This window comes from Microtus pennsylvanicus, chromosome 10 (assembly GCF_037038515.1).
Source record: "Microtus pennsylvanicus isolate mMicPen1 chromosome 10, mMicPen1.hap1, whole genome shotgun sequence".
NCBI classification, from domain to species: domain Eukaryota; kingdom Metazoa; phylum Chordata; class Mammalia; order Rodentia; family Cricetidae; genus Microtus; species Microtus pennsylvanicus.
Genome location: NC_134588.1, coordinates 95,918,851 through 95,934,759, shown reverse-complemented (window position 1 = coordinate 95,934,759; position 15,909 = coordinate 95,918,851). Strand labels below are relative to the sequence as shown.

The 15,909-nt window shown below is 38.6% G+C and overlaps 1 protein-coding gene across 6 annotated transcripts in view; it reads left to right on the top strand.

The window, feature by feature from the left end:
- Akt3 (AKT serine/threonine kinase 3) overlaps positions 1 to 15,909 on the top strand; it is a 227,704-nt gene that overhangs the window by 194,953 nt on the left and 16,842 nt on the right. For all 6 annotated transcript variants that reach the window (XM_075989265.1, XM_075989261.1, XM_075989264.1 and 3 more), the window contains 2 exons: positions 1,211 to 1,425; positions 10,878 to 10,965. In XM_075989265.1, coding sequence (XP_075845380.1) covers positions 1,211 to 1,425; positions 10,878 to 10,965 — 303 coding nt within the window. The remainder of the gene's footprint in view (positions 1 to 1,210; positions 1,426 to 10,877; positions 10,966 to 15,909) is intronic.

Genomic DNA, 15,909 nt, shown 5'->3' with positions numbered 1-15,909 from the left:
TTGTGCCATAACTAAATTGTTTTTGCATCTTATATATACATATGGACATATACCACAAAGATTCCGTAGCTTCTCTCTGTCTCTCTGTCTCTCTCCGTCTCTCTGTCTCTCTCTCTCTGTCTTTCTATCTCTCTCTCTCTTTGAGACAGGGTTTCACTTTGTAGCCCTGGCTGTTCTAGAACTTACTTTGTATGCCAGAGATCCACCGTCTCTGCCTCTTGAGTGCTGTGCCACCACACCTGGCTAAAGTTTGTTGTTTCTGAGTCTTCAGATATAAAAAAGATTATATTCCAGAGCAGTAAATACGGGTACTCATTTCCTTCACTATTTTCTGAAAGACTTTAAACATATAAGGGATCCCATAAGTTGTCATATTTATTGTTTTACAGCCACACTCTATACTGTCATCCTTTAAATTGTTTGGTGTTTTCATCTTTCACTGTTTGATTTGTATTATTGTCTTTAAATTTTTTTTTAGATTTTGTGTGTATAAATGTTTTGCATGTCTGTCTGTGTGTATGTGTGTGTGTGCGCGCGCGCGTGCACAGCATCATGACCACCAGATGCTCAAAGAGGAGGATGTCTAACCCCTTTAAACTGGAGGTACAGATTTTTGTGAGTCAACAGGTGGATTCTGGTACTGGAACCCACCTCTTCTAAGCACTCTTAGCCACAGAGCCAGTTTTTCACCCCATTTTCTTTCTTGTTTTAAACTTACTTCTTAAAGTAAAATGTACAGTGCACAATATGTGATCTGTCACCAGCATGGCCTAATTTTTTTTTAAGTTGTTGGAAGGACTCAGAGTGTGAAATGCAGTAGAACTAAAAGAAAATAAGCAAACATACTAGCTGATGGTTTTCATTTCGTTATGTAGATTTGGATAGACTTCAAATTCATTTTAGAAAATCCTTATGACTTTTGCTTTTTGTACATTGAGTGTTTCTGAATTTATGTTAACTGTTTTATATAAGTAATTGAAGGGTTTTTTGTTTTCATATAGAATTTACTTCGTTTGAATGATACTTTAACCGTTAATGTACATGGACTAGGCATGGCACTCCAGAGGCAGAAAACAGATCTCTATGAATTTGAGGCCAGTTTAGCCTCCATAGGAAGTTCCAGGCCAGCCTAGGCCATATAGTGAGAGTGGATGATGATGATGATGATGAACAACAACAATAATGATAATTTTGCTGGTTTCACTTCTAGGTATTAGAAGATAATGACTATGGCCGAGCAGTAGACTGGTGGGGCCTAGGTGTTGTCATGTATGAAATGATGTGTGGGAGGTTGCCTTTCTACAATCAGGATCATGAGAAACTCTTTGAACTAATACTAATGGAAGACATTAAATTTCCCCGAACACTCTCTTCAGATGCAAAATCATTGCTTTCAGGGCTCTTGATAAAGGATCCAAATAAACGGTAAGCCTTGATATCAGTCTATAAATTGCTGATAAATTTGGTTATAGTTCATGATTTGAAAATAAATTGAAATATACATGATTCCAGGAACCATTGTGTTTGGTATAGACATTTTCCCACTGAGATACTGACTTATTATTAGAACAGTTTAAAAACACATAAACTGTTTCTTAATTTGAAAATATTATACAAACTTTTCTAATAAGGACTTTTGAGAAATCTTTATATTATGAGTAAAAAAAAATGTCTTAATTACCCTAGGAATGGAAGGGTTTCTTTCTTTTTTTTTTCAGTCCCTAGGGCTTTTTTATGTTTCTCCTGATTCACATCATAGGAAAAAAGGCTTGTTTGTACTCCTTCTGCCACTAATCCAGCTAACATTTCTATTTTTGTTTGTTTGTTTGATTGGTTGAAGATTTCTCTGAAGCTTTGGAGCCTGCACTGTACTCACTCTGTAGTCTAGGCTGGCCTCGAACTCACAGAGATCCGCCTGTCTCTGCCTCCCAGATGCTGGGATTAAAGGCGTGCGCCACCAGTGCCCGGCAACATTTCTCTTTTTTGTTATTTTTTTTTTCCAGGTATGGCTGGAAAATTGGTTGTAAGGCGAGACACTGTAATTTTGTTTTTACAGATATGTTTTGGTTATGATCTAAGCTCTCTTATAATCTTTACTGCTCAGTTGTATTTTGTCCATTTATGTATTAACTTACAATATACTCACTAGTTATATGTGGAATAATTTGTTTATAAAATAACCCATAACTTGAGGTGGTGTTTATCTTCTCCACCTTCCCATAATGTGTGTGTGTGTGTGTGTGTGTGTGTGTGTGAGAGAGAGAGAGAGAGAGAGAGAGAGAGAGAGAGAGAGAGAGAGGGAGGAAGGGGGAAAAGAGGGAGGGAGGGAGGGAGAGGGGGAGGCAGGCAAGCAAGGAGGCAGGCAGAGTCTGTCCTCTCCCCATAAGTATCAGAACTTCCTTGAAAGCTCATTAAACTCTAAGCATCTAGAGAATAGACGACTTCATCTTTTTGGTTGCCCAGAATATCTCACCTAATGTTTTACCAGTGTTTTTTTGATTCATTCTTAGCATGTATTTGAGAGACTCTCTAATGTTTGAAAGAAGTATGTGAATTTTTAGAACTTGATCTTTGTTTCCTTTAGCAGAGGTGATACTGTAGGTATAAGAATGTGGGGCTGGAGAGTGTGAGTGGTTAAATGACTGCTGCTCTTGAGAGGATCCAGGTCCTGTTCCCAGCACCTACCTAATTAATGGTTTACAACCATCCTTGACTCCAGTCCACGGGCTCCAACACTTTCTTCTGATCTCCTGAGGTGCACCAAACATTCAAAAGATATATATATATATATATATATATATATATATATATATATATATATATATATGCAAAACGCTCATACACATAAAGTAAAAAATAAGTTTAAAGGTAAATACATTTTTAAGAATGTCATACTGCTTTCAGCAGAAATAACCATATATAAAAAAGAGTTTACCATCACTTTTTTATTTCTTTTAATTTCTCTTGATTCTTTGTATATTTCACATCATGCATTCTGATCCCACTTATCTCTGTCCCCTTTCATTCACCCTCTACCTTGCAACCTCCTCCCAAAACAAACCAAATTTAAAAGAAAAAAAATCAAATGAAAGGAACAAAAACAAACAAAATGAGAGGAGGGAGGGAGGGAGGGAGGGAGGGAGGGAGAGAATCAGGGAATCATGTGGAAGCTGTAGTGTGGCCCGTTGAGTCACACAATTTACCCTTTCGTCTGTTCCTCTTTCCTTGCCAGTGCTCATTGCTGTAAGTCATTGACTTGACTAAAGTCTATGGCTTCTGCTACACCACCGATAATGGGCTCTCATTGGAGATTCATCTTGGATAGCCTGTTGTTGTCCTGTGTCATGGATTTGTAGGTTCTTCCTTCACATGCTTCCTTAGTTCATAGATTCAGTAGGTATTGAGGTGGGACAACTCATAGCCCTGTCTGTGTCTGGGTGGTAGTTGGATTGGTCAGCTCTCCAGCTTTTCCCTCTCCAGCACTGCCTACACTAGCTCACCTAGTGCGGCCTGCAGCAAGGAGCAGGGCCAGTTTTCCTGCTCTCAGGTCACCCAAACTCTTACCGCCAGGGCCAACTCTACTATCTTGCCAGGCCAGGTACAGGACCCTCTCTACTGATTGCTATGGGGAGCATATTGGGCTCGGGACTGGGGGTACTCAGCTGTCCTGCTCTCATGCCGTCAGGGCTGGCTCTCCTGTGTTGATGTCAGCAGGGTCAGCACTAGTATGTTGCCTTGGCAGGTGCAGGGTCTGCTCTACAGTGTGATGCAGCTAGTGATGGGTAGGGATAGTTCTCTCACTCTTGAGACCCTAGCCAGCTCTCTCATCTGCTTAGGTGGTAATGATGGTGTCCAAGGGCCATGTTACTGCAGGGGCCATACTGATCTGGGTGACATGTGCTGCATCTAGGACATGGAGACTCTGGGCCTGAGCTGCTGCCAAGATCCATGTCTGGGGCCCTTGTTAGCACAGGGATTAAGGGAACCATGCCATGTTGAGCAAGCCCCTTGCTGAGGACTGCAGGAGAGCTGACTCTGCCCCTTAGAGGAGAGCTGACCTCTGCACTAGGAAAAGATGGCCCCACCCCTCAACACAAGTGTGCACCTCACCTAGATAGTACACTAGAGCAGAGGCTGTGTTCAGGAATACAGGTGAGCCCCCTGAGTGGGTGCTTTTCTGTTGATTTAGTTTGCTTTTTTAGGGGGCCTTCCAGAGTAGATTGAGTAGATACTATAAACATTTCATGTGCAGAAGGTAAGTGATGTGTCTGTGGTCTCACTGAAAATTCCTGTGGAGCCGGAATAGAAAACCAAATTTTCTGATGTGTGCATAGTATTTCTCATCTTGTCTGCAGTACCAACTTCTCAGTATAGTTTTTGAGATGTGTTGTAGTTAAGGTGATTATTCCAGTTATGTAATGAGCAGAGTTTACTGAAAGGTTGTTCTTAAGCAGAGCTGTGCCTACCATTTCATCTTTTCGAGTGGGGGAGAATCTAATATTTGACTTGGTTTCAAGGGTAGTGAATTTTTATCCCATCTTTTTCTGACTCTTCCAGACAACTTTGGTCACTCTTTGTTCTGTGTGCCTCTGTAAGTTTCTGGCAAAACAAAGTCTATTAATTTATCTACTATTGGCTCATTCCCATCGTACAGATAGCACATAGTAGGTACTTAGAAACTTTTGAATATGTGTTAGGTAAATTTCAAGAATGTTAGGGCCCTGATACATATGCTCTTTTATATAATGTGTCAAGTCTCTGTACTACTGTATCACAGTACTGAGGATGCGGAGATCGATAGCATGAGCACATCTTTCTAGACATTTATAGAATAACGAAGGGCACAAACCTATTTGCATATTTGTAGGCCAAACTATGTGCAAATGCTCTTGATCATTAGCTCAGCCTGAGAGATTTTGATAATCTGAGCTGGCTTCAGGCATCATTTGCATGTAAAATATAGTCAAACTTGCACGTGAACATGGCATTTGAAAAGCTCAGTGCCTAGACTATAGAATATGAGTTGAGCACCATTGAAAGATGAAACAAGTGTATTAGACTGTACGGGTCTTATGTTTCTTAGAGAATAATCTTTATTCGGGGAAGGGTGAAAAACAGGAAGAATGCTTTAAAGAAAGAGATGGTAGAACGAGATATGTGTGATAAGAAAGAGATGGTACACGAGATATGTGTGATAAGAAAGCAGCCCTGGCAGCTGTGGAGTGGTCTGATTTGAAAAGTAAAGGACAGGAAGACAGAACACTTTACAAAACCTGTATGGCAGATACATTACTTAGGATGCTGAGGCAAGAGGATTTAGGGTTTGAGGCCAGCCTGAATACTTTAGGAAGATTATATCTTAAAAACAATAAGCAAATATTTCTAAATAAGAAAGCTGGTTCTTTAAAAGATTTTTAAAAAGAAACAATACAGCTGTGAATAAATAAAAATGTAAGGAAGATGGTATGGATAATCCTAGAAGTACCCAGTTAGGGTGATTAATTTAGCGAGGACAAGCAAAGACAGAGGCTTGTAGTAGTGGGTGCTGAGAGTAACTTTATAGCAAGTCTAAGGTTTCGTTGGCAAACCTAGATAGAAATGTCAAGTAATCATCTGGAAGAAATGCAGCCAATGCTTAAAAGAGTCATAGTAGCCAACTGTAGATTTGGGTGGTCACTGACATCTTAAAAGAATCATAGTAGCCAACTGTAGATTTGTTTGGGTGGTCACTGACATCTTAAAAGAGTCATAGTAGCCAACTGTAGATTTGGGTGGTCACTGACATCTTAAAAGAGTCATAGTAGCCAACTGTAGATTTGGGCAGTCACTGACATCTAGGAGGTAACTGGAGACTGAAAAGTAGCACAGAAAGGAGAGTGTGAAAAGAGGAGGGCCTGGGCAGAAACCTGGGAAATAACAGTTTAGCTCTAGGAAAAATAAAGCCAGCAACATTCTCCAGAAGGCTTTGAACATAATCAGATACTGGGATTTCTTTTTTCATTCAGCTACTTTAGGTGCTGCTTAATTTTTTTTTTGTATTCTTTGCTGAATTGCTGTGCATTCTCCTAAAGGAGTAACCATTTTGGGGCTTTTTTAATATAATATTTTATTGATTATTTGGGAATTTCACATCATGCACCCCAATAACACTCACTTCCCAGTCCTCCCAAGTCTGCCTGCCCACCCTTGTGACCTCTCTCCCAAAAAACAAGAGAAGAGAAAGAGGGAAAGGAAGAAGAGGAATTGGAAGAAGAGGAGGAAGAGGAAGAAAATAAAGAACTACTGCAGGTCCAATTTGTGTTGCCCATATACTCCCATTGGCCAACCCCTTAGAGAAAACTGAAACCTTCCCATCCACACTTCCACCAGAAGCTTATTCTCTGTTACTCTGTGGCCCTTCTGCATGTCTTTCCTTTATCCTCCAGTACAGCTTACATGAAAACCACCACCTCATGTTGGGTATACTACTATAGGAAAGTAGGAGTTCTGTGATGTTTCTCATAGTAAGGAATACATGGGAGCTAATGGCTTATTTGGTATTCCGATGTTGAAGTTTATGGGCTTAGGCATAAAAAAGTCCAAAGCATCAGTTCAACTCATATTTTGATATCATTTTGAAGTATTTGAATTATATATTAGGGAGCCATTGACATTAAACTTTTTGACATCTTCATATTTTGAAGAATTTTGTGCTAATGGATTTGAGCTAAAATGAAATCTATAACTATAATTTCAGGATTGCATAGCATTCAGTGGCACTATCTTATGTATGTTGATCAACATGCTAGCTATTTCCTAAACCAATTATTGCACAAGAACTGGGTTTTTATATGGTTTAGAACAACTAAATCCAGATTGGCATTTTTTAACTTATAGAATGACTGCTTCTCTAATTCATGTGCCTTCTCAAGTACACATAAAACAATATTGTGAACTATAACTGTAAACTGTAAGAAAGTAGAGTTCTGATTTTTTTATGCAAACTGGTTTGATTTATACTTTGAAATATTAAATTCTTTTCAGAAATAAATATTTTGGTGTTTTTGCTTTTTTTGTTCCTTAGGCCAAGTTTAGGATGACTTTGTTAACCCAGTACTGATCTCTGCCTCCCAGGGAGAGACAGCATACCAGGGGAGAGATTGCATCCCCTGGAAAAACAGGAATCAGTTGCTTAATCTTAAATACGAAATCATAAGACTGAAGGTTCCAGATAAGAACTTTGGTATCCTATTATACAATCTAATGTTTTTCTCTGGAGTGTTTTAATTAAAGACTTCTGAGGATCCTAGAGCAGGCTTGCTTGCATTCCCCACCAAAGCTGTTCATGGATCTACTAGTTGTGTCAGGTTTCTTTCAATGAAAGGTCCTGACAGCCACAGTTCAGGACAGTTAGTCTGTCCTTACTTTCCTTAGCTGTTTGGGTTTGTTGTTTTGTTTTGTTTCCTGGCTAGAGATGTGTTAATGTTGGCATGCACAGATCACCAGAACTAGTTGTTAAATTTCCAGGGATGTAGTAAGCTGTACCTTTTATTCAACAGTCATTGATTGTTTTAATCAAATGATACAAATTAAATCAAAAATAGTACAAACAAAACAATAAGTCACAATTTATCACTCTTTTTTTAAAACATTTTTTTTTATTGAGAAAAGGAAAAAAAAGTTTCTGCCTCCTCCCAGCCTCCCATTTCCCTCTCCCTCCTCCCACCCTTCTCCCCCTCCCCCCACTCCTCTCCCCCTCCCTCTCCAGTCCGAAGAGCAGTCAGGGTTCCCTGCCCTGTGGAAAGTCCAAGGTCCTCCCCCTTCTGTCCATGTCTAGGAAGGTGAACATCCAAACTGGCTAGGCTCCCACAAAGCCAGAACATGAGGTAGGATCAAAACCCCGTGCCATTGTCCTTGGCTTCTCATCAGCCCTCATTGTTCGCCATGTTCAGAGAGTCCGGTTTTATCCCATGCTTTTTCAGTCACAGTCCAGCTGGCCTTGGTGAGCTCCCAATAGATCAGCCCCACTGTCTCAGTGGGTGGGTGCACCCCTCATGGTCCTGACTTCCTTGCTCATGTTCTCCCTCCTTCCGCTCCTCATTGGGACCTTGGGAGCTCAGTCCGGTGCTCCAGTGTGGGTCTCTGTCTCTATCTCCATCCATCACCAGATAAAGGTTCTATGGTGATATGCAAGATATTCGTCAGTATTGCTATAGGATAGAGTCATTTCAGGTTCCCTATCCTCAGCTGCCCAAGGAACTAACTGGGGACATTGCCTTGGGCTCCTGGGAGCCACTCTAGGTTCAAGTCTCTTGCCAACCCTAAGGTGGCTCCCTTAACTAAGAATTGTGCTTCCGTGCTCCCCTATCCAGCCTTCCTTTATCCCAATCATCCTGTTTCCCCAAGTTCCCCCCATCCTCCCCTTCTCACTTTTCTCTCCCCGTCTCCCCTTACCCCCATCCCACCCCACCCCCGAGATCTCAGTTTTCTTCCTGGCAATTTTGTCTACTTCCCATAGCCAAGAGGATAACTATATGTTTTTCCTTGGGTTTACCTTCTTATTTAGCTTCTTTAGGTTCACCAATTAGAGACTCCGTGACCTTTATTTATGGCTAGAAACCAATTATGAGTGAGTACATCCCATGTTCATCTTTTTGGGTGTGGGTTACCTCACTCAGGATAGTGTTTTCTATTTCCATCCCTTTGCATGCAAAATTCGAGAAGTCATTGTTTTTTACCGCAGCGTAGTACTCTAATGTGTATATATTCCACACTTTCTTCATCCATTCTTCCATTGAAGGGCATCTAGGTTGTTTCCAGGTTCTGGCTATTACAGATAATACTGCTATGAACATAGTTGAACAAATGCTTTTGTCATATGATAGGGCATCTCTTCGGTATATTCCCAAGTGTGGTATTGCTGGGTCCAGGGGTAGGTTGATCCCGAATTTCCTGAGAAACCGAAACACTGATTTCCAAAAAAACATATGATCATTTCATTAGATGCTGAAAAAGCATTTGACAAAATTCAACATCCCTTTATGATAAGTCTTGGAGAGATTAGGGATACAAGGGTCATACCTAAATATAATAAAAGCTATATACAGCAAGCCGACAGCTAACATCAGATTAAACGGAGAGAAACTCAAAGCCATCCCACTAAAATCAGGAACACGACAAGGCTGTCCACTCTCTCCATACCTCTTCAATATAGTGCTTGAAGTTCTAGCAATAGCAATAAGACAACATAAGGGGATCAAGGGGATTCGAATTGGAAAGGAAGACGTTAAACTTTCGTTAGTTGCAGATGATATGATAGTGTACATAAGCGACCCCCAAAACTCCACCAAAGAACTTTTACAGCTGATAAACAATTTATCACTCTTATAATTTGGTTCCATGTTCTTGTTTCTGACGTTGTATTTGTGTGGAAACAATATATAGTGATTGGATCTACTATGGTATTTTGAAATTGGCTATGGGGATGGAATTTCTTCTACTACCTAAATTGACAAGTACTTTAAGTCAGTGTTTGATTTGTTGCTTTTATTCTTTAGACCTAATAAAGTGATGAATGAAAGGTTAATAGATGAAATTTGGTTGAAGAGCGTTTGGTTTCTGGGACATTGTAAATGCCGGGAGAGGTAGAGGAAGTGCTATTCCCGCGGAGAGTCTCTCATCTTTCAGCACTGACAGAAGCAGATCCTGATTGCTGTTTATCTTGTCACTTTCTTCTCTGGCTTTACCATAAACAGACAGTACCAAGTCAGAACTCATTAGAACTGTAAATTCATTTATAGTTGAATTTTTAATTGAGCAAAAATGAAATGTTTTCTGTGAGAATAATTTTGCGGCTGGTTGATAATGGAAACATTCTATTCTTTTTTGTATGTATTACACTTCACATCCTTTAAAATAGTAAAAATCATAATGAACTCATACACACATGCATCTGTGCTTGATTAATTTGAAAGAGAGTTTCCTATGTTAGATCCAAACTTCAGTATGTTCCTTTACCTTCTTTTTCCTCTCATTTTTTTCTTTTTTTTCTTCTCCCTCCTTTCCAGTCTTATTTTTCATACATACTTTCTTTTTAATGAACAAGTACTAAATTACACCTTAAAAGATACAAAATACTTGTTTTTTTCCTATTTTTAACTTTTATTTTTATATTCTGAATTGCACAGCAGATTAACTTGTAAGGATGTTTCATGGGTAACAATATTGTCTCTGTGCGATTCTTTAGCGATATGACAGCAGCGTGAGATTTTATTTGGAACAGTGCTCTCCAGAGATAGTTTTATTGTTTTTCTTTTTGATACATGGTCTTGGTCTCTCTCTGTACCCCTGGTTGTTCTGGAACTCACTGTGTAGACCAGGCTGACCTCGAACTCAGATCTGTCTGCCCCAGCCACTTCAGTTTTGGGATTAACTTCACCACTAACTCCACAAGATCACAGATGTGTCTCTAACCAGTTGTTTACTTTGGGATTTACATTAACAAAGGAACATTTTGGACTCAGTTACTAAAAAAGGAACAGTGGCTATATCTTCCATTATACCTGGTGATACCTGTGTATTTCTGAGTCTTGTAACCCCCAGAGGGGCTGCATTATCTCTACGTGGGAGTTGGTCACTTGTTCATTACCCCCTCTCTAAGAAATGCTTGCCTCTGTAGAGTGCTCTCCAAAACCTTTATCTTTTACCTTGGTCTAAGGATGGTTCTTATTTAGTAGTATGTTTGAAAATTTTAGTTATTAAAGTTATTTAATTTTTATTTTTATGGCTATGCATTTAAAATTATTTCGAACACAGTAAATTTTATCTACACAAAAGGTTTTATTGTGTGACTTATGTAAATGTTTTCCATTTTTTAAATTTTATTTCTATACTCACAGCCTTGGTGGAGGGCCAGATGATGCAAAAGAAATTATGAGGCATAGTTTCTTTTCTGGAGTAAACTGGCAAGATGTGTACGACAAAAAGGTAAGATGTCTTTGTGATACTCTACACATCAGAAATTTATGGGAATAGAATTTAATAATGCAGTGATATTTCCTATTTTACTTTGGTGTTTAAACAATAACCAAACTTCTTAGCATAATTTTTTATTTGTAATTTTGTGCCTCTTGAAACTCCTCCCAATTGTCAAGAGTTTATTTTGTCTTTTTTTAATAATAATTTCTTCAGCCTTATTTCTTCCAGTTGAAAAAGAAGACACCTAACATTTTGTTTTTCATTTAGATAAGTCAAAAAAGAAATAATGATTTATAAAAATTGCCTTTATGTCTTAATTCAGAACATTTCTCATTCAAATATATATTCTTTATTTTTAAAACAATTTGCAGTAAAACAGTTTTTGTATTTAACAAAGTAAGGATTTATGGTCTTATTTGTATCCTTTCTGTTACTTGCAACATAACTTTATTTCCCACAGAAATGATTGCTGCCAATTATGTACCTTTATTTTAATTATAAAGCGCATTTTTCCTTTTGGTGTTTGTTCATTACTTAAGACTGTGTCACACTCGGCTCAGGCTGCCGTGCAGCTTGCTGTGCTTTCTGGGCCTGCCGTCAGTCACAGTGGTTCTCTTGTCTGTCCCTCACAGTGCTGGGTTCCAGATGTACAGCACATGCATGTCTCTGCCAGTTTTAGTACTTCACTTTGCCTTCAGATATTGTTAATACAGATACTGATTTTGATTTTTAAATGCTTCCATAATTTTTTTATATGTGTGTATGTGGTGGTGGGTTGAAGTCATATTATTCTGCATTCTCTTACACTGAGCCTCGGAGCTTACTGATGAGGCTGGCCTGGCTGGCCAGTGAGCAATAAGGATCTGCTTGTCTATGTCCCTCAGCCGTGGGGTATCACTGTGTGCTACCATACCTAGCTTTTTGCAGGTGCTGGAACGCTGAACTCATGTTCTCATGTTTGTGTGCTAGTTACTATATGTAAAGAGTTACCTCTCCAGCTCTTTATATAAAATTTTAGTGTAAAATTTTGATGCTCAGTAATTTACTTTACTTGATGTTTTATCTAATTAATTTATCTAATCTAACCATTTCTGGATTTTTTTAATTTTTTTATCTGAAATATTTGTTTTGTGCCAAATACTTTCCTCTTTGAGTCCCATAAAAGGATACCAGTACAAATCATAGGGGAAATGATTGATATTTCACTTTTATGTTAGATTGTTGGCAATGGGAAATTTGGTGGTTTTTTTTCCCTTCCTGTATCTAAGCATTTAAGGTAATTGTCCATTTAAATATTTACTTAAATCTTCACTTTAACCAAACTTACATATTTTGAGTTTCTAACATGTGAAAGCACATGTATGTTTTAGGTCTTTCACAGACTCTATGAAACTCATCAGCATTCTGAAAGCTGTGAATGTTAATGGACTTGATCCAGGCAATTGCATCCACATTATAAGATAGATAATGATCCTTACGAGATAGATGTATACCTAAGAAAGTCTCTGTGAACTATGCTCTGGTTATCATGTCTCTGTACTACAAAAGAACTGGAAATAATGCATGGTCAGGCATAAGCACCTGCACTTACTTACTGGGTCAAGATCAGCTGATATGGCCACGAGGAATGAAATGAAGCCAGGTTGGAGGAGCCACAGCACAACCGAGGCTGTGGCAGTTTTATTGCGAGTCCATGACACACATGGTAGAAAGAGAAACCTACTCCTACCAGGTGTCGTCTGACTTCCACATGTGAGCTGTGCCACGTGCAGACCCTTCTACATACACTCAGATAAATAAGTATTATAAAAATTCAAATATGTAACTTATGTATAATTAGGTATTTCATCTTTAAAGTTGGGCACTATTACTTACTAATAAACTTTGTGTTTATTATTTTATGTATTGGTCCATATTTAATGCCTAGTTTTCTAATTAAAATGTTTTTTGAGACAGTCTCACACTGTGTGTCTCTGTGTAATGTAGAACTGATGGTGGTAACCAGGCTGACCTTGAATTCACAAAACCTGCCCTTTTTTACCCCTTTCTAAATATTTGTGACACAGTAGAGATCACATATTTAGTAACTTAAAACTATGTCTTAATCATTGTCTTCAAAAACAGAAGTGAAATAGTTATAGTAGCATGGTAACCCTCAGGAGAAGGTGGAAGAGCTGATCCTTTGTTCTCCAATGCATCTTGCCCTCTCACCCCCTTTGCAGAGAGGGACAGCCATTTGAGCCTTAGGAGAATATGATTGTTTTAGCACCCTTAAGCTGGAAGATTTTTCTGGCAGGTTGTTTGCTGGTGTAACTCGTCACCATGGTCTTTCCTGCTGGGTCTTCCTGTGTAACCTGTCTTGCCCTCAAACTCAACGCCCTCTCTCCATTGGTTCTTTGAGTTACAGGTATGCACTGCTAACTAGTCCAGCCTCGGATTTCATTTCATTTATTTATTTTAATATTTTTAGAATTATTTTATGTGTGTATGAGTGTTTTGCCTACACATGTAAGTACTCACTCTGTGTTTGTGTAGTGTCATGTCCATGAGTGCAGTTTCCATGGAGTTCATAGTATTACAGATATTTGTGAGCTGCCATGAGTGTTCTGGAGCCCGGGGCCCAAACTCCAGTCCTGTACAAGAAGAGCAACAATTAACCATGGAGCTCTCTTTCAAACCCAGCCTCAAATTTGAAAAGAATCAAATTAATTTGGATTTCATTAATTTTTCTCTATTGTGGGTTTGCTTGTTTGTTTGGGATTTTATCTTAGTGTGTGTGTGGGGGGGGGGGGACTTGAATTTAACCAAGGTCTTACATGTCATGTGCTAGGGAAGTGTGCTGCCACTGGGCAGTCTCACTTAGCCCATTTGATTATTTCATCATTCTGCCGCATTTGCGTTTATTTTGCTAGTTTTGTAGGTTAGAACCATGATTATTGTTGAGACTTTTTTTTTCCTAAGCCAACATTTCTTAACCTGTGGATCGTGACCCCTTTGGGGGTCAAATGACCCTTTCACAGGGATCGCCTAAGGCTATTGGAAAACAGATATTTACATTACAATTCATAGCAGTAGCAAAATTACAGTTTTGAAATAAGAACAAAATGATTTTATGGCCTGGGGTCAGCACAATGTGAGGAACTGTATAAGGGTCACAGCGTAGAAAGGCCGAGAGCTGATGTTCTTGAGACTTTAAAAGACCTGTTTTTTCATTTTGAACTACATTTTCCTTTAGAAAATATTTTAAATATTTTATCTATATGGCATGTTGGAAAGATTAAAAGGAACAACTAAGTATTAGGGGATGAGGAGAACCAAATGGCTGCTGTAATTATAGAAGTTTATTGAGTTATCTTTGAATCTGGATAATTTTGTTGTTTGACTTTTTTGTGTGACATTTTTTATAACAAAGTTAAAAAAAAAACCTTTAAGCTATCAGGGATAGAGTAGGGAGGAGAAGAAGAAACACAGATTCGCCTTTCACTCTGTAGCATGCTTTCCCAAGATGCTCCTGTGGGTATGGGACACATGTTCTGTTAAGATGGCAGATGGTGCAGTTCATGTCGGCAGTATTCTTCCGTATACTGGTACTATCAGTTACTGACAAGCAGTTGTTGAAATCTTCAGCCACAATTGTAAACATCTTTTTAATTTTGTGTTTCTTTTTGGTTTTGTTTATTTGTTAATTTTTTTTTCAGTGATCTACTCAAACCCAGATCCTTCCATGTGTGAGGCCAGTGCTCTGCCACAGAGCTGCACTCATAGCCCACTTTCTGTGTTCTGAATTTGCACTGTCAACTGTATATATGTTTAAATTTGGAAGTGGTATATCTTGATGAATTAATCCATGGGACTAGTTACTGTTTTTTATCTTACTAAATATAAGGTTGTATGTGTGTGTGTAGTATGTTTTTTCTCATCATTTTACTTTGATCTATTTAAATAATAAATAAGTAGATTCTGTTTTGGTATGTAGTTTATTGTTTTTTTTCTTACTGCATAACGTATGACTTAATGAAATGTAATATACAGCTATCTTCATTTAATTCATTTATTGATAGAATTGTCTGGCTGATTTTAGCTTGTCTTTTTTTGCCTTTCTTTTTGCCTACCTCTCTTGTGATTTCTTTGGTATTTCTGGTTCCATTTTACCTCTGCCATAATCTTCCTAGCTATCTCAGTTGTTTTTTTGTTGGAGGGTGTGTCTAGACTCTGCAGTGTCTGTTTCCACTCAGTCTGCTTTCAGCTGTAACCACATCACATTCAGCAGCAGGCTTTTCCTCTTGTCACCATTTCTGTGCTGCCATTTTCCAAGGATTTTTTTCTTTCTTATGATAAACATCACAGCATATGATAATTACGATTGTTGCTTTATAGATAACAGTTCTGATATTGGCAGTGTTAGGGATTAGACCCAGGTTGCCTAATTGCTAGCTAAGCTCTCCACCATAGGGCTACACCCACTAAACTCTCGGCAGTACTGCTTCAAAGTGGTTAAAAATGCTAGCAGTTCATCATTTACTATAGGTCTCTGCATCTGTATGAGTTTTTCTTTAGCCTGCATTCTAAGGCTGTCTTTTGCTCTACACTTCAGTCATTGATCTTTCTTGGCTTTGATAACATTCATAGAAAGGAAAATTAAAGGAAATATGATATTGAAATGAATGGAAATGTGATATTTAAGAAAGGGAGAAAAACAATTTAAGGAAAGAAGAAGCAGTAGTAAGTGGCATGACTGACTGGAGAGACAAGGAGAGATGTATTAGTGGAGAGATGCCTGAGCACATAGTACATCTTCGGAATAGTGCTACTCCTGTGCCTGGTGGGAGGAAATGCATGCAGTACAGGAACTTTTTCTAGATTTCTTGGTATAGTAGCAGGGAGAGGGTCTAGAAAAGAATCCCATTAAAAGTCTGCCTCAGTGATTGTTTTAGTTGGGGTTTTATTGCTGTG